The following is a 20,018-nucleotide window of genomic DNA, read 5'->3' on the forward strand; positions in this document are numbered from 1 at the left end:
CCTATTCTTCTAGTGTCAGTAGGGCACTGTCCTCTGGGTGACCCCTTTTCTCAATAGCAGACGGAGCCTACAAACAAATGTTGATGGTGTCTAGGAGTTCCCACCATTCCCAGACCATGCTACAGAAACCCCTCCTTGCCATAGTCTTGCTGCAAAACACTTCATCAGCTTCTGAAAAAAAATACAACCATAAAAGTTTAACCATTAATGAGACAAATTGACAAAGATAAAACTTAAAGTAGGAAAGTTGCAAATCCCTAGACATATCATACCTCCTATAAACATCCTAATGGTAGAGTGGGTCAGACTGTCTTACTTTCACTAGGAAGAACAGGAATACATGTTTAAAATTCACTTATCTCCCTTTAGTGTTACTAAGACAGTATGTCTTCTGAGAAGTGCATGAACACCTTCATCTTTGGGTGGAAACATGTCCTAAGAGAATTGATCTGCAGTGGCAGTCTGTAAACATCTTCTACTAAATACACTCATAACAGAATCCCATTTATCAATCCTAGAGCACCTCACAATAGTAACAACAAAAAACCTTGAAGCTAGTCTGCAAAATATCTTCCAAAAAAGATCAAACCCCACATACAACTGAAGTAACAATTCCCACCATGGAATAAACTCTTAACACCCTGAGAGGGATCTCTGAAAAGAGACTTTTACACTACAACAGCACAGTTTTGAAGCCACCAAAAAACCACAACACATTTCACTTTCTGACACAAAGAATAAAACAAATATCCAAAAGATCTTACAGAATTCTGGAAGTCTCACCATCCTCTAACATTTTTATATGAGGAAATCTATACTCAGAGTACTAGGCATAACTTTGTGGTAAAATATCTGAGTCAGCTGAAGAGATTTCTTTCTGTTGAGAGAGAACTGTGTGCCTGAAGACAAACAATGGTGGCTTCCGGAGCCTTCTGGTTCTGGTCAGGAAAGGGGAAATTTCAGTACCCCAATGAACCACAAGAGTCACCCAGAACTCAGCAAAGGCCCTTGGGCATGAATGATGGGCTGAAACGCAAAGCTCAGTACCAGAAACACTTGTACCATTACAAACTGTAGGGGGGAAAGACTTTCTAAAAGAGCATGCAGTTAAATAAGCTTCTGGTAAGTCAACTGATATCAAGGTAACCATTGGTCTGTAACACAACCACAAGAAAGGGTCTCCTTTCTAAGCTTTCTTTTCATTTTATATTTGTTCAGAAGCTTTATGTCCAAAATTGTTCTTGTATTTCTATGATTCTTAAGAACAGCAGGCAGGATACAAAACATGTCAGCATACTATCAGGTATGAAGCAAGATGACAGCCTAAGAAAGTAAATGGTGGAGATCATTCTGATCTGGTTGACAGCAGGAGTCATATGATCATGTCACCAGGTTAAGATTGCATCTCAGTTGCAATCAGCTAAAATGATGTCACCATGAGTCAGCACTGATCACTGATTGGTGCTGAACATGTATATAAGTGTGTAAAGTACTTGTAGAGGTGTTCACTCTGGTGAATGCCTTGCTGCGGAGCACTGTGTTGGATTGTATGGTGATTTGGAGTCTGAGAGTGCAAAGAGACTGTGTATATAACTGTGTAAATAAACTCCACTGTGTATAGTCAGCACTAGCAACCTAGTACGTGTGATTACTAGACGCTTCATACGCTAACAAAACACTGCTCATCTCAAGAAGATACTGAAAAGCAACCACTATTACACAATGCTTCCAAAGGGATTTTGACCATGGAGAAATGAGAAATTTGTCCAGGAAAAGCTGTCAGAGTATTTACCCATACACTAGACCTCCTACGGACAGGTGGGGACAAAGAAGGCTGGGATCAAGTACAGCATTGTTTGTTGGGCCTTCTAGGCCCTGCAGCAGAAGAGGAAGAATCAGATGGTTCAGAGTAAGATTAAACTTTGGTGGGCTGCAACTGTTTCCTAAAATCCTCCAACTAGAATTTACTAAAAGAACAAAAGAAATAATAAATGTTGACTGCTTGCAGTTGTCTCTTATGGTTGAAATGCCTTTTTTGATCCTTTGTCTCCATCTCATCAAACTAGTCTCCATGCAGCTTAATAACTGAAAAGACTTATTAGTCAGGTGGCCTCTAGAACCAAGATCTACTTACAGGCCCTGAACAGGCAATTCTGTGGGCAACAACCATAAAATGCCAAACTTCTGGCTCCAAGCTGCACTGAAACTAATAAAAAATCTTTAGGAAGCCTGCATGTAATGAAATTTTTGATAGAAACTGTCAGATTATCAACCTACATAACCATTGCACGTAACCATTACAACAATTAACAGCAGCAGCAAGACAGGCATGACAGTAGGAGGAGTGCTGGTTTGGAGAGATGAGCAGCAACATATGCTTGGTCGAACTGTTCATTCTGTTTCTGGTCCTGTCCCCAGAAATGAGAGTGTGTCAACTCTTAGAGAACGCTTTGATCCTAAATTCCAGATTCTTGAAGAACCACAGTTTGGGCCCAACTAGAAAAACCCACTGATAGAATCTGTCTGGAACACAGGGTCCAGTTAGTGCTTCAGCCAATGGATCAGAAAAATATTTAGGAACAAACCTGCCCTGATCAGGCTCAGTAAGGACCCTCACTTTTTAAAGTGCTCCCTCTGTTTTAGCAGAGATCTAACAGAAGGCACTCAGGAACTGCACAAAGCATCCTCTCCCCTTCCGTACTGGATACCACCAAACTAGAACCCTTGTCCTAGATTGCCCTACACTGACAGAGGTCTCCCAGAGGTTTATATATCTGGGGACAGTGTCTCCCAGAGGTTTATATATCTGGGGGCTTTTACCCTACTTTTCTGTAGTCAATGCAAACTCAAACCGGCTCAGCATATCAAAAACAAAAACAGAAAACGATCACATTTTGAAATGACAGAGAATCAGAGCAAGACCTTTCTCAGTTTTTCCTCTTATGGCGGTCAGTAAGAAGTAATAACAGAGGCTTTAAGCCTTAGTGACTCAAAGAGATATCCACTTTCTAAGCAATCTGGCAAAGATTCTTAAGAAGAAGAAAAAATCTAGATGACTATATTTTGTCTGCACCTGGGAGAGACTCCCAGGTAAGCTTGGGTGAACAGGAACAGATGACCCATCATCAGATTTTTTTCACTGTGAATGTTTTATGCTTAAATGTGCTATTCTGTTCATTGTCCCTATTTGCTTTCTCTTGCAGGTTACTCTGGACACAAAGAGTGGCACAGAGAGCTTCCTGCAGTTTGGCTCTAACTGCAAGGAGCTCTGCATCAGAGACATCATCATCTGGAGCCTGCCATTATGCCTAAATTGGAAGCTCACCTCCCGGATGGGGGGTATCTCTACTTGCTTTCCCACAGACCTTTTTTGGTGCTTTCAGAAGAGAACAAGTTCTGCTCTCTGGAGTTGGTGGCCACTAATCAGTTCCCGCACTCCTGTATTTACTCCTTCAGGTGGCAGCTCTGTTAGACAGCCAACGGGGCTGCCTCTTGCAGATGTTTAGCCACAGATTAACATTCCTTTTAACAAGGAGATGCCGAACAAAAATCAACTGAGCCCTGCTGCCTGGGTGTCGGTAGGGAAGAAAGCCCCCCCCCCCATACAACAATGTGGCCCAAGATAGGTAACGTAAAAATAATGTAAACCACTCAGAGACCCTTCGGGGTCAGAGCGGTATAGAAGTCAAAAGATAGATAGATAAATAAATAAATAAAGAAAGAAATAAAGAGCCCCAATGAATCTCATATTCCTGTGCAGAGACAGTCTAAAAAAATCCCTTCTTCTTGGTTTGAAGCCGCTTCCAGGAGGAAGTGTCACCTAGAAAATGGACTGCATTGCTGACACTAAGGAGATAATTCTTCAGTTACTTGTTCCATATGTTTTAGATTGTTTGTAAGTCTCATTTATTCCATTTATATTCCTTTATGTAAAACAATTCTTATCTGTGTAAATGTTAACAAGCAAAGACAGACACATCCATTCAGTAATCACTGGAACTGCATTTTGAATTGTATGCAGTTCTGTAAAAAGACTTTTAGGATCATTTTTAACCAAAAATAATAGTTGTAAACAAAACAGGATCAGTGCCCAGACATGTTTGTTTTTAGGCTCAATACGGTTTACTTTAAGGAATGAATACAATCAGCCACTAATGATCAAGTATTCTCCTTATAAATACACTTTTAACCAGTGTTCCCTCTAAGATGAGTTAGTGTGAGCTAGCTCACAGTTTTTTAGCCTCCGGCTCACACATTTTTGTCTTAGCTCAGAAAGGATGGCTCCAGAGCAAACTAATTTATGCAGGAGCCAAATCGCTTGCTCACAACTTTAATGTTAGTAGCTCATAAGATTCCACAGCTTAGAGGAAGCATTGCTTTTAACATTTGCTGAAGTTATTAATTTGCTTTCTACAATAATTTATTCTCAGAGACATACTGGTGAGATTTCATCAAGGAAACCACCTGCATCATCCCACCAGCTGAAACCTATATTCACATTTTTTTTCAAAATCTTTAAGAACTTCTGAGTTGCTTATACTGCTGCCTAAGCAAGAGAACACTTACTCCCATATCCTCAGTCTTCCTCCTTCGTGGGCATCATTTAGAACATTTCCGACTCCTCCTTTAATTATCGCAGTCCGTATAATCACTGTTAGAAACCCAGCTATCATCAGTGTAAACTGGAAAACATCTGTCCAGACTACTGCCTTTAGACCACCCTATTTGGGAGCAGCAAATACAGTGTACAATGAAAGATCTGTTCCACCAACATAAATTTGCAAATAGAACCTGATTAAAAGGAATAATTTTAATTTTTTGTGAAATACTGACACCTGTAATATAACTTCACATAATTAGTTCCACTGATTATAAAGGTATAGGGCTGACATACACCATGTAAACATCAGTTGTAAACATCAGTTTACAGAGTAAACTGTAAACATCAGTTTACAGAGTAAAGAAGTGCTGAACTTCTATTTGCATTCTGCTGAATCATTTGGTAGGTTGTTTCAATTTAAACAAACGTGCACAATAGCAAACTCACTGACTATGGTTTCACAAGGAATCATAGAAAGGGAACAAACTGTGACGACCCCTTAACTAGGGAGGTCTGGTTCTACTTTAAACATGTTCTTTATGTTTGGTTCTACTGGGTATATCCAGCTGCCACCAGGAAATTTAAGGCTTTCCAAACCTTTTATACTTTACTTTACAAGGTCAAAGCTTACGAGGAACTAATGTGGTGCCTGAGGAAGTATTTCTTTCAGAGCGGGTATATTTAAATAAAAGAGGATTTATTGAAGTAATTCATAAATAAAAGATTAAATCATTGTAACCATGAAGGCTTAAATACTGAACAAATGCTTGGTGTATCACACAATCTTCTCCCTGACTGTCAGGGATTTTTCAGGTAACTTTGTAACTTTAACTCAAGGTCATGTAAGTTCACTGTTTCTCTCCAGGACATACAGCCTTTCTTAAACTTTATCTTCAATTACTTTCATTTACATTTTACTATTCTCTCAGAACAACCTCAGCTGTTCTTAACTCCACACACACAGACTTCAGAACGAACTAACTTAACAACTGTCATCCTCAACTGTCAAACCTCTAACTGTCACTCCTGAAAGACATACCCATTCATCCACTCAGAAACACTTTCTAAAACCCGGCTTCCGGTCTGGCTAAGATGGAGGACTGAAGCGTTTCGCGATCGTGCGAAGCGAGCGACGGCCACTTTTGACAGTTTGGGCAATACACAGCCCAACGCATCACTCCCCAGCGAGGGGGGGGGACAAGCAGGCAGCAGCGCCCTAGAGGGAGTGTGAGGTTGGCGTAATCCAGCTTCGGAAGAAGCTGAATTGGGCTTTGACCTCCTCCCACGAAGAAGGCAAGTGCCAAGCAACTCTATAGTGGCCGATCGAGCCGGATTACCGGCATAAATTCTTCGTCAGCCGACCTCTTTGAAGAAGGACAACAACTGTGAGTTAAAAGAAACAATGCGAAACCCGTTTTGAACGTGCTAGATAACAAAAACGTGCCGCTTACCTGAACTGAGTTTGGAGTCAATTTGAATTAAGCGGTTGAGCGGAAAATGAATAGTAAATCCCAGAAATCCGATTCCGGAGAGAAAAAAGTTGATTGAAGCCTTTAAAAACTGTAAAAACGCTTATTGTTTAACATTCCTGTGGTGAAGATGGAGCCGTGTGCGCAACTGTAAAATCGAAACTCACGAACAATAGCGTGGGAAGAGCAGGCTGGTGTCACAAAGAAAGAGGTCCGTGTGAAACATCCAGGAAGTTGAATTCCTAGACGGGCATTAGCGAAAGGAAGACAGTGGAACTTTTAAAGGTGCCGGACCGGAAGTGAGTTTTATGCGGAAGGAAGGGCCTGCAAAATACCAATCTGACCTACTCTACATGAAATTACCATAGAGAAGTTGCGCCCGACATTTTGAGGAGGACTTCAACTAAATTTGCTTTTTTAATATATTTCTAAGGGTCTTTGGAAAGCGTAAACAGAGAGGCATGGAGGACTAAATCTTATCATCTAGAAGAGTGCTTTATTTTGCGAATCTGTGAATTGGAAAGAAATCGCCAAGACGGAGACCAGGAGAGGCAAGAAAAGAGCCGACTCAGACCCAGAACTTAAACCGGTTGTGAGACCTAGGATTGGATCTACTTCAACCCCCAAAATGACAAGGTAAAGCGAGAAAAAAGAGATGCAGGCCTCCATGGAAGCAATGGAGAAGAGAATGACAGAGGCAATACAAGCCATGGGGGAGCAGATAGAAAAAACATTGGGGGACCAACTGGAGAAGCAAACTCAGATTCATCTGAAACATCTAGAAGAAGTCCAAGAGAAGAACATAACAGCATTGAAGGAACTGGTTACTACAGAAATAACTTCAATCAAGCAAGAAATGGAAGGAGTTAAGAAGGATGTTCAAGCAAATGCAACCAAGACTACAGAGACAGAGGAGAAGATACAAAAAATAGAAGAGAAACAAGATTCTTTGACTCAACAAATTACAAGATCAGAGACAATGATGGAGTTCAGAAGGATGCAGACTCATCTGAGATTCAGAGGCATTAAGGAAACAGAGAATGAGAACTTAAAAGAAAAAATGATGGAAGTGATAACGGCTTTTCTGGGCGAGGAGGAAGGGTCAATGGACTCAGACTTTGATTTGATTTATAGAGTGAACTCCAGAATTGCAGAAAAGAAGAATTTACCAAGGGATGTAATTGTACAATTTGTAACAAGATCAACAACAGAGGAGATATTCAAGAAGCAATTCACCGTCCCTTTTGAAATAGAGGGAAACAAAATTATGGTGATGAGAGAACTCCCAAGAACAATACTGCAAGACAGGAAAAGGTATAAATCCTTGGCGGACAAACTCAGAGCTTTGAGCATCAGATATAGATGGGAGATTCCACAAGGTTTATCCTTTACGTATCAAGGTGGGAGGATTCAGATCAGATCGATGATGGACTTTTATAAATTTAAGGCGGACAATGCGGACGTCTTTGGAGAACTTTAAAATAAAACGCATAATGGAGTACAAATTGTTGTCATGGAATGTTAATGGATTAAATTCACCAAACAAGAGGAAAAGAATCAATCATTGGATACAGAAACAGAAATGCAACGTGATATGCTTGCAAGAAACACATATTAGAAAACAGGATATAAAATATTTAAAGAATGCTTTATTTGGAATTGAATTTTGTTCTGCGGCCTCAAACAAGAAAAAAGGAGTTGTGACATATGTGAAGAAGGAGTTACAACCTACAGAAATTTTTAAGGACATAGATGGCAGATACGTGGGTGTGGAATTAATGATTCAGCAGAAAAAAACATTGTTGATCAACGTGTACGCACCCAATGGAGCAAAGGAAAAATTTTTTAAGGATATAACTGACCAATTACAACAATTGACTTATGAGCAAGTTATTATGGCCGGAGACTTTAATGGGACAATAGATCGTGTAGACAGAAAACCACAAAAGGACAACGAATTCAGCGGAAAACTGCCAAAGAATTTTTTTGAATTAGTTAAGCAAGAAAAATTAGAAGATGTTTGGAGGAAATGGAACCCGATGCAGAAAGACTTTACTTTTTATTCCAATAGACATTGCTCTTTTTCCAGAATTGATATGATTTGGATGTCTGAAGAATTATCAATGAAAACACATAAGACTGAAATTTTGCCAAGATGTAATTCAGATCACAATCCGGTGGTATGGAGTTCCACAGAAAGGAAAAAACCCTTTCTGTGGAGGATTAATGAAGACTTGTTGGATAAGAAAACAGTAATTGAGATGTTAAAGGAAGAAACGAAACAATTCTTTCAACAAAATTTAAATAAAGAAACACCGATACAGATTGTATGGGATGCTTATAAAGCGGTGATGAGAGGAATTCTCATCTCGCAAAACGTGAAGCAAAAAAAGGAAAAACTTCAAAAACAAACAGAAGTGTTAGAAAAAATTGCTCAGAAAGAAAAGGAATTAAAAAAGAAGCCTGGAAAAAAGCAAATTATTAAAGAATTAAAGTTGCTGAAGGAACAACTGAATGAGACTTGGAATCAGGAAATGTATTGGAATTTAAAGAAGTTACAACAGAAATCTTTTGAAGGGGCGAACAAACCGGGAAAATACTTAGCTTGGCAACTTAAGGCTAGAAGAGAGAGAAGAATGATAACCAAAATAATAGAAGATGGAAAAGAGTTCGTTGATCCTAATGGAATAAAGAGATGTTTCTTCAAGTATTATGCTAAACTATTCCAAACAACTAGAGTTGATCTTGAGAAGATTAAAACATATTTAAAGGAGATTCCACTACCAAAAATAAGTAAGGAATACAAAGATTTATTAAATGGTCCAATTCAAAAAGAAGAAGTGATGAAGGCAATAGAAGAGACAAAGTTGGGGAAGGCGCCTGGGCCGGACGGATTTACAGCGAAATTCTACAAAAAGATGAAAGAAGAAATTTCCCCGGTCCTGGAAGCTTTAACCAACGAAATAAGAGAAAACAAAAAGGTGCCGGACTCATGGAAAGAAGCAATTATTTCTTTGATTCCAAAGGAAGGACAAGATTCAACAAATGTAAAGAACTACAGGCCAATATCTCTTTTGAACAACGATTATAAAATCTTTGCAAAAATTATTGCAGAAAGGGTGAAAAACTATTTACAAACGGTAATTTCTGAAGATCAAGCGGGCTTTTTACCCAAAAGGCAGATTAGAGACAATGTAAGAATAGTAATGGACGCAATTGAATATTATGAAAAGCACCCAGAAAAAGAAGTAGCTTTTCTGTTTGTTGATGCAGAAAAAGCTTTTGACAATCTTAATTGGAATTTTATGCACCAGATGATGGAAAAGATTGAAGCGGGACAACATTTTAGAAATTGTATTGAAGCTATCTATTCTGAACAAAGAGCTAAAATAAATGTGAATAAAGAACTGACAGATAACTTCAAAGTACAGAAAGGAACAAGGCAAGGTTGTCCGTTATCACCGTTATTATTTATCTGGGTATTGGAAATACTTTTACAAAAAATACAGTACGATCAAGAAATAAAGGGCTTGACACATAAAGGACACCAATACAAATATCGAGCATTTGCAGACGATGTAATGTTTATGGTGGAAAACCCAACAGAAAAATTGACATTGCTTTTTCAAAAAATAAAGGAGTTTGGAGAATTGGCCGGCTTTTACGTAAATAAGAATAAAACAAAACTTATATGTAAAAACATGATCAAACAAAAACAAGTGGAACTACAAGAACTGGTACAATGTGAAGTAGTTAAAAAAACAAAATACCTTGGAATTGAATTAACGGCAAAAAATATAGACCTATATAAGAATAATTATGAGAAATTATGGACTAAGCTGACTCAAGATTTTAAGAAATGGGATAAAATGAACTTATCACTGATGGGAAGAATATCAGTTATAAAAATGAATGTCCTACCACGTTTGATGTTCCTGTTCCAAACAATACCAATTCTGCATAAAACGGATTTGTTGGCCAAGTGGCAACAAGAGTTGTCAAAATTTGTTTGGGCAGGCAAGAAACCAAGGATCAAAATGAAAATACTTTGTGATGCCAAAGAAAGAGGAGGTCTACAAATGCCAAATCTTAGACTATATTATGAAGCGGTTTGTCTAACATGGATGGATCAATGGGTGAAGCTTGAAAATGACAGATTGTTGGGGTTGGAAGGGCATGATTGTAGATTTGGCTGGCATGCATATTTATGGTATGACAAGATAAAAATGGACAGTTTTTTTAAACTTCACTTGGTGAGAAAAGCTTTGTATATGGTATGGACAAGATATAAGAAGTACCAGAGTGACTTAAGACCATTGTGGATTGTACCAGTAGAAGTGTTGATATCTTACTCAAGACAGCGAGGTAGAGACTGGTTGCCATATAGAGATTTAATTAAAAAAGAGGGAACAGAGTGGGTAATGAAAAAGCAGAATGAAATTGAATATGAATATGAGTGGTTGAAATATATGCAGATTTATGATCTTTTTAGATCTGACAAAAAAAACTATGGTTTTAGAGAGGAAAAAAATGAAATTGAAAAGGTATGGGAGAGTGGAGGAGGAAAAAATATTTCTAAAATGTATAAGGTGTTGTTAAAATGGTATACTGAAGATGAAACTGTTAAAGAACAAATGTTAAAATGGGCTATTAATATGAATAAGGAAGTAGATATGGAAACTTGGGAATATTTGTGGAAAAACTCTATTAAGATCTCGACATGTACTAATGTTAAAGAAAATTGTTATAAGATGATGTATAGGTGGTACATGACACCTAAGAAGATTGCAAATATGAATCAAAATATGTCAAACAAATGCTGGAAATGTAAGAGGCATGAGGGCTCATTTTATCATATGTGGTGGACTTGTGAGAAAGCTGTAGACTTTTGGACAAAAGTCCACAATGAAATGCAAAAAATACTGAAATGTTCTTTTAAAAAAGCACCGGAAATTCTGCTTTTGGGACTCAAAATGGAAGAAGTCAATACGACTAAAAAAACTTTACTCTGGTACCTGATAGTGACAGCGAGAATGATTTATGCTCAGTTTTGGAAGACAGAAAAGGTACCAGAGGTTGAAGAATGGATACAAAAAGTTCTGTTCATGGCACAAATGGATAAGATTACAAAAAAACTGAATAACAAAGAAGACGATGAGTTTTTTGGAGAATGGAATGATTTTAAAATTTATCTGGAAAAGAACTGGGATGTGAAACAAAACTTAATATGTTTAGATCAATATTAAGTCAAACGATGTTATCTTTAGATTGTAATGATGAAAAACTGATATTGTTGATGATATGAAGTAATTTGGAGCAGGGGTGGAAGCATTGTGGGAAGCCATTGGAGGGAGGGGAGGAACTGGGAATGGGGTAGATAATTGATAGAATGAAATGTTTTATATGTTGTATTCCTGAGAAAATAAAATTTGTTTACTAAAAAAAAAAAAAGAAACACTTTCTAAAACCCCTCCCCTCTCTCTGTCAATCACCAATCACACCACACTTGTCTCTTCAAACACTCTAGACTAATCTAACATGCAACCAAACATTTAAAGAGACACACACACATAAACAAGGAATCGTTACACAAACCATTCACAAATCCCAGTATGCCTCCTCGAGAACTATTGCTCCAGGATTCCATAAGGCCACAGGAGCTTAAGCAAATTTATCTCTCTTTTTCCCCTTTAAATGTCACTTAGCTGCTCTCAACATGCCAACTGTTCTGGGACACATTTAGTTTTCATCAGACTGTGGGATTTTTAAGACACCTTCGGTTAATTTACAAAGGGTCAAGCTCCTGAGGCCAGGGGCCACTTCATAGTGTTGCTGGCTGGCCTGAAGGAAAAATTTTCAGCGACCTTTTAATAGACACCTATGTGTGGAAATGGACAGTTAGAGTCGGCATGCCAAACAGAAGACAAAGTCTTCAGTCACTAATGGAAAACAATAGAAGGAGACAGACGAATATCCCCAGGGAGAGAATTCCAAAGATTCAGAGCCACAAACAAGAAGGGCCTTTGTAAGATTGTCACTTGTCTGCCCTCATATAGTGGGGACACCTGAGGCAGGGCCTACAAAGATGACCAGAGTGGGTGGGTAGATGCACAGGATTAGGTGATCCTTAAAGTATGCTGGCCCCAAGCCATACAATGCTTTAAAGGTCAATACTAGCACCTTGAATTGAACTCAGAAGCAAACTGGGAGCCAGTGTAGAAGAAACAAGACTGGGGTGATAAAGTCCCTATGAATAATTCCAGACAACATCCTGGCCACAGTATTATGCACCAACTGTAGTTTCTATACAGTCTTCAAAGGCAGCCCCAAATAGAAAACATTGCAGTGATCTAGTCCAGATGTTACTAGAGACCTCTCCCACCCAGGAAGAGAGATAACTGATGAAAGACATCCCTGGCAGTGCTGCCACCTGTTTATTCAACAAGAGGCCATTCAACAAGCTACAAACCTCCTTGTTTAAGGAGAGCAAAACCCAACCCAGAGCAGGAGGCATCCCCATTCCTGGTTCAAACCTTCCCCCCACCAGTAGCACCTCTGTTCTGTTGGGATTAAGTTTCTGTTTGTTAGCGCTCATCCATCTCAAAACTGCCTCCAGGCACCTGTTCAGTTTCCACAGATCCCTTGGATCTGCTGGAAGTGCAAGGCAGACATCACTTGAAAATAACATCCTATTAAGGCTTTATTAAAATGACATTGCACTTTTTCTGCAGGCAGGTGGCAACCATACTTCCCTCACCACGGACAAACTGACAGCAGGGAATTGCAGAGGTTTTGCTTTAATTGTTTAAACCACTTACAACAGCCACCTCATGAGATTAGTTCACCAGTCACTATCTCCACCTGCATCAACCCAGGTTCCAGGTCTTTCCTTACATTCTTTGGCTAGTGCCTCTAGCCACTGCAACATTCCTGTAAAGTCCCAGGGAAAGTCTGGTCTCTCAAGACAACGCAGACCAAAGGCCTTGTTGGCTGCTCTCCTTCCCAGCCAGCTGATTCCTTCCCCTGCTGAGACCTTTCATCTGCCTCCTCCTGTTTGCACCCAGTTCCTGACTCTCCCAGCTTACTTCTGAGGAGGTCCTTTCTAACAAAGAGACCTGTACTACACCAGAGGAGACCTTTACTGCAGAGGAGTCTAGTTGTTTATCCTATCTGCTCCTTAGCTGCCCTTGGGGGCCTACCTTGCCCTTGTATGAGGTCTGCAGCTGTGCACTGCCCCCCTTAGGGCCACCCTTTTCTCCCGCAAATTGAGAGTGACCTGGGATGCAGCATAAAATCATATTTTCTGCATACCCAAGTAGGCAGATGCTCCCACCTTGTCTGTTGATGGCCCATTGTGCTGCCTTCTCCATTAACACAAGGCCAGACTTCATACTATTAGATATAGTAATTCTAAACAATATGCCAGAATCCCTGCTGAAAAACACAATAGTCTAGCTGGATGGGAGAAAACAAGTCATTAAAAGAGACATTTTCCAACTTAACTCTAAAACACTTCAGGGTGGGGGTTTCTTCCTCTTTGCATTCACCAGCTATCATCTCCCCCATATTTTCTATTGAATTCCAGATCCATTTCAAGGTGTTGGTGCTTACCTTTAAAGCCTTATATGGCCAGGGGCCTACATATCTTCAAAACCGCCTCTCCCCATATGAGCCCCGTAGAACATTGTGTTCTACAAACCAACATCTCCTGACTGTCCCTGGCCCTAGGGATGTCCAACTTGCATCAAGCCTGCCTGGTGGAATGAGCTACCTTATGAGATCAGGGCCCTGTGGGACCTGTTACAGTTCCCCAGGGCCTGCAAGACAGAAGTCTTCCACTGGGCCTTTAATTCAGGCAGCAGGCATCCACTTGATTGGCCTCCCCTCCAGTGACCACAGATCCATGAAGCCAGACTGGGACCACAATATTTTTCTGTTGAGGCGTTGATGTTTTAGTAAGTGATGATTTTATTGATTTTACAGATTATAAATACAAATCTGCATAAATTGCAGACCTATATGTTGGAACCCACCCTAAGCCTACAATGTGAGGAGGGTAGAATATAAGTCTAATAAAATAAAATAAAAATAAATTAGCAGTTATTTCTCCTTCCCAGGGAACTATAGCTCTATGAAGATGCATTAAAGATCTCTAACAGAGAACTCCAAGCACTTCACTAAACTACTGTCTCCAGGATTCTTTGGGATAGACATAACCATTAGGGTGGTATATGATCAATATAAGTACGTAATGCAGATAGGAAGGTCAGAAAAAAATCATAGGGTGCTATAACTCAATTGAATGTTAGCACTAAAACAATATCCAGTTTATCTTACAATGGTAAAAAGTTCAGAAGACTAGTTTATTAAAACGAGTGGTTAACATACCAGTGTGCAATAGAAAGTACAGACTAGTCCTGTTGCAATAACAGATCCCCACAAATCAAATCCTGTAACTGAAAAACGCATATCAAAAGTGACCATCATCACATTTGTGAATCTGAAGTCTACAACTACTATAACAAGAAATTTAAAAATACAGGGGTGAACAGCAAACATACTTCAGAAGAATATTTTAGAAGGAATAATCAAAATACCAAAAGGTCAAAGATAAAGTGCAAAGTTGCTAGAGGGTCTCCTTAGCTGGGCCTTTAGAACTCTAACCTGGCTCACAAACCACCAAGTCACATCTGACTTATGGCAATCCATGGGGTTTTCAAGGAAAGAGACCTTCAGAGGTGGTTTGCCATTACCTGCCTCTGTGTAGCTTCATATTTGTTTGGTGGTCCCCCATCCAAATACTGATCAGGGCCAACCCTGCTTAGATTCTGAGATCTGACAAGATCAGACTAGCCTGGGCTATTCAGGTGACAGCAAGGCAGGTTTACTCCCTACTTAAATGAGAGCACAATTCTTCTCCTTTACCCTCCCTTTGCAAAAAATTAAATTATAAAAAAATTACAAGAAAATAAATCAGAAGCAACAAAACGAAATGATATAACTTGCACATTACTGGGAGTTTGTCATTGATGTTTTAATTATGTGTTGCAAGCCACCTTGAGCTATGTGGAAAGGTGGGATGTTTTAATAAATCACTGAAGCCAAGTCAATTTAAATTTTTCATACACTTCTAAAAATTCTTAAGAGCTACTGGGCATGACATACCAGCAAACCTCTTGAACCGGGCACTATGCTTTTTGCAACTATCATAATTGTCATAATTCCAGTCTTTTCCATTCCTCAAAACTATCTTTTCAGATTTTAAAAAGTAACAGTGTTAAACAGTAGAACATCTTTATATTACCTTGATTAAGAGCCAGGGATGGAGTATATATAACAATTCCTGTATATAATATCTGGGGAGGTACAAAAATTAACATACATGTTTAAAAAGTGATGACAATAGCATTTAAACTTCATAGGTTCCCTTTAAAGCAGAACTGGAAAGCAAATTAAGAATGTACACAGGGCAATTCTATGCAGTGCTAGTACAGTCTAAGCACACTGATTTCAATCAGGTTCGACTGGAAATTATTGCCCTGCAAGTTAGCCATAATATAACAAAAATGCTGTTTACACTGACCAAACAAGAATAGTAAAAACTAAGCAAGCATCTCCAGACCCCTGGTAATGACCCAAATGTGCAAAACAACTGAAAAGAAAATCCACAAAATGATTGATTGATTGATGTTATTTAGAGTCCACCCTTCTCACGGAGACTCATGGCGGATTCGAAGGGGCAAGCAATATAATCAGTAGGACAGGACATCCAAGAAGCAATGTAATAGGGTGAATTAGGACTTTGGAAATTAAAACCAAGTAAAAAATCTGGAACAAGCTGAAACAAAGCATAAGTATTAACACGGCATATTAAACAATGCAGAAATTGCATAACATGATAATACATAGGGATGGGCACAAACTGGCTCACAAACTAAAGTTCATCACAAATTTTGGCCAGTTCATGGTTCACAAAGCAGTGTTCACAAACTGAAGAGCGGCCATGAACTTCCACGAATTTTGATGCAGTTCTTGAAGAGCAGAAACCAGGTTTAAATGGCTCTGCTATTTGGTTTAAATGGCTTAAAGCCATTTCACCCCCTGCTTTCTGCTCCTGCGAAAAGCAGCAGGGAGCAGAAATCAGAGGTTTAAATTGATACGGTTTGTGGTTCAGTTTGTGGTTCAGCCACAATCCGAACTGCAGAACTACGGTTTGTGCCCATCCCTAATAATACATGCAGCAACATATATTATACAATATACACAATAGTACATTGTGTTTCTTTCCCTTTATTAAGGCATTCTTCTTTAACCGTTCTGTTATGATAAAGATCTATTTTTACCTTGCAAAAATTCCCTCCTGAATAATTCAGTTTTGCACGGTTTGTGAAATGCCAGGAGAGTAGGAGCCTTCCTGACCTCACCAGGCAGGCCATTCCATAAGGCTGGGGCCACCTTACTGTGAGATATAAAGCCATCCATACAAGACTCTTATTATTTGGTTTTTATTAACTAAACCTTTGCAGTAATCTCTTTATAACCATGAGAGCTACCCCTTCTCCAAATCTAAAGCAGCCTATCCCAAGATTCACTGCGGAGTAAGAATCTGAACCTAGATCTCTCATACCCTAGCCCAACTTTCTAATGACTACACCAGCTTTTTAAAACCAAAGCAGATTTCCCATGAACTCACTGTAGGGAAGAATATTACATATGAGGCTAATGCACTTCAACAGCAAGTTCATAACTAAATTTACTTATATTTGTACATACCCTTCAGTGGAAGATTTTAAAACTTGGCACAGAGAAGTAATGTTTTAAAAGCAGAGTTTCTTTTTTAAATAATTAAGGTAACACACAATTTAAAAAAACATTTTAAAATACCTGGGGCGTTGCAAGTATTTTACTTTAGGCAATAAGTCAGGCACCATTTCTATATTATATTTAAATTGTGTTAAAACAGACAATATATAAAGACAATCACTTTTGTACTTTTTGAAACTACCAATGGCCCAATAAAGATATAACACTATCCACAGTCAAGGAATTAAGACGTTGATCCCTCTCCACTTTTCACCTCTAACAGGTGAATCCAACTCACTATGGATTCTTCCTTATAACTGACTATTTTTAATCTTGATCAAAATGAATCAAGGAATGCTCCTCAACACTCTTTCAGAATTCAGATGAAACATTGAACTGAAGTTTGAGAGGGACAGGGAAAATTCAGACTCAGGCTGCAAGACAGATGGCAGGGACAGAGATGGGCTAGATAACATGATACTGTTTGCTGAACCCCAAGCTGACACTGCAAGAAGACATCAAGCAGCATTCAAATACAACTTTAATTACTGCTGGTATTAATGGAACTAGACAAGAGTAAGAAAATGTTTAGGTCTGACCTTGAAGTTGATATTTAGTGTTTTATAAGCAAAGCTGATGATGCAACTATCGTTTACAAGCAGATTTAATAACAGCCAACCCTCAACAGTATTTTATGCTTTACTTGCCGTTAGTATCATAAACATCATTGTTCCTGTCAGACGCACGAATCTATTAAACCGAAGCTCCAAATACTACAAAGAAAAGTAAAGTATTTTATACATTAAACACACACAAATATGCCAGATTTGTAGAAATAATATTGACACAACTTTTCTAAAAAATAAAAATGCTACTGCTGCTTAAGGCTGCAGTCCTATAAATCTTCCTTTGGGAGTAAACATCCAGAGGCTCAAGCTGCTTGACTGCAACCCTCTGCATGATTGCTGAAGACCAACTTCATGTCCTTCACTGAGAAATCCATGATTGATCTCCCCACAAGAACAAACTTACATATAACTGGACTGGGGAAGCAGCGGGGGGGGTGTCCTTTGGCCATTTCTCCATTCACTGTTCTTCCAATATAAAGAATTCATTTCAAACTACTACTTCTTGGGGGGGGGGGGGAGGCACTGTATCATGGCTGTATTTTCTTCTGCACAATGAACAGGATATAAGAAAGAGTTAGACCCAAAAAATAGAAATAAAGTGTTTTTTATACATTTGACTTTTTGGTCTATATTTGAACACAAGGAATGTGGGCTAGAAATAGAAAGTAACAAACAAACAAATAAATAATGGATGCTAGCTAAAATGGCTTTAAATGTGGCCTGAAGGAGAGGTCTATTAAGGTCCTCTCTGCAATGCATCTCTGAGTACCAGATGCTGGGGATGAACCGTAGGAAGAGGCTGTTGCCCTGCTTTGTGGGCTTCCCAGAACCACTAAGTTGGCCTCTGTTGAAAACTTAATGAAGGCCCCGGTCACACGGGCCAGGGGGGAGGCGTGGCTAATTGCCCCGGCGCAGTTAGATCCGCGATTACGCGATCAGACGCACCAGCGGCACACCACGGGTCCTTCCCTCGGCGCCGGCGGGTAAACAAGGGGGGCAATCACACGACGATCCTGCAGCGCGGCAAAGAAGCGGCGCGATCACAACAGCAATCGCTAGGCACCGCTTCCATGGGAAATGGGAGTGGTTTTTTCCACCAAAGTCATGCGCATGAACGAGCAATCGGATCCGCAAAGCCCTGCGGAATGCGGAAGGCGGGTGGTGGGTTTAACGGAGACACTACCAGACCCCAATAGAGCTCCGAGGTACAGGCGATGGAGGAGGAGGTGGGCTCCCTCATCACAGCTGCCCTAACCGCCTGCGCGACAGTAGCCACAGCGACCCTCCAGAGGCGGCAAACCTGGCTACAGTGGGAGGGGGCAATAGATGCAGGCAGGAGACGGAGGAATGCCATGGCCACCAGACAGCTAGCCAGCCGTCCACGCCACTTTCGCTTTCCTCTTTGTGCGCATGCGCCGTTGGGTGCTTGTGCGCATCCTGTGGAGACTTGGGGAAAAAAACCTTTTCGCAAGGGGAGATGGGCGGGCGCCGGATGCCACAGGATTCCACCAGAAAAGCGATCAGGCGCCCGCCCTTCCCCCGCGGTTTCCGGAAACTAGTACCTTGAAGGTACTAGTTTTTTACCCCGCATCTTCTGTGGGAAGCCTCGGGTTCGCCACGGGAGCTCTACGCTTCCCAGATGTGGCGCTGTGATCACACCCGGAAAATCCTCCTATCTTCCATCTCTGTAGCGTGGCTAATGCTCCGTGTGACCGCAGCCATAGAGTTTGATGGCCAGTAGCATCTGCTTCCCCAATCACGTTTTATTTTATGAGTGTATTTGCTGTGAGCTGCTTCGGAAACTAATGTTGGGCTGAAAAGCAAGACAACACTATACCAAATGGAACAGATAAATCCTGCAGGGCTTTCCTTAGGACTGCTCTCTTACATCGTTCGGGGTTTTTGCAACTCGCCCGTTTAAACGTCAAACCGACACTACGGTTAGGGTGAAACGCTGCCGGGTGTAAAAAGGAGCTCCGTCCCCCGTCGTTCCACCCCGAAAAGCCCGAGGGCCGTTTCCGTGTGGAAGGGGCTGGGGCTACGAGCCAGGGCGGGCTTCTTGAGGGAGGCGGAGCACAGGCGTGGAAGTGCCCTCCTCGAGCGCACGACCCTGAGCGAGGAGACCCTTGAAAGCAGCCTCCTCCTTACCTCGTAGGCGCTGGTGAGCTGCAGCCGGTAGTAGATGGGCAGGTAGACTTCAGCCGTGATAACCACCATCAGGACGTAGGAGATCGCAAAGAGACCGAACATGGCCCCATAGCGATAGACCTCGGCTGGGGTGCCCAGCACCGTCACCGCCGACATGAAGCTGGCCGTCAGGGAGAGCGCCACGGGCACACAGGTGAGCTGGCGGCCGCCCATCAGGTAGTCCTTGTGGGATTTGTGGACTCCCTTGTAGGCGTAGTACATGCCGATGAACGCGGAGATGACCAACATGGCCGTGAAGACCAAATAATCTACTGGGCGGAAATGCTCAGTCGCCGACACTGTCTTCGATGGCGGGTGAATCGTCGACAT

At 40.6% G+C, this 20,018-nt stretch overlaps 1 protein-coding gene across 1 annotated transcript in view; it reads right to left on the reverse strand.

Moving 5' to 3' along the window:
• The window catches only part of SLC5A8 (solute carrier family 5 (sodium/monocarboxylate cotransporter), member 8), a 65,062-nt gene extending 45,044 nt beyond the window's left edge, over positions 1 to 20,018 (reverse strand). The window contains exons 1-5 of the mRNA XM_015421286.1: positions 19,650 to 20,018; positions 17,580 to 17,645; positions 15,374 to 15,425; positions 14,458 to 14,525; positions 4,567 to 4,721 (exon numbers count right to left, since the gene is read on the reverse strand). Coding sequence (XP_015276772.1) covers positions 4,567 to 4,721; positions 14,458 to 14,525; positions 15,374 to 15,425; positions 17,580 to 17,645; positions 19,650 to 20,018 — 710 coding nt within the window. The remainder of the gene's footprint in view (positions 1 to 4,566; positions 4,722 to 14,457; positions 14,526 to 15,373; positions 15,426 to 17,579; positions 17,646 to 19,649) is intronic.

The sequence above is a fragment of the Gekko japonicus genome, unplaced genomic scaffold, assembly GCF_001447785.1.
Source record: "Gekko japonicus isolate JY-2015 unplaced genomic scaffold, Gekko_japonicus_V1.1 scaffold443, whole genome shotgun sequence".
Taxonomy (NCBI): Eukaryota; Metazoa; Chordata; class Lepidosauria; order Squamata; family Gekkonidae; genus Gekko; species Gekko japonicus.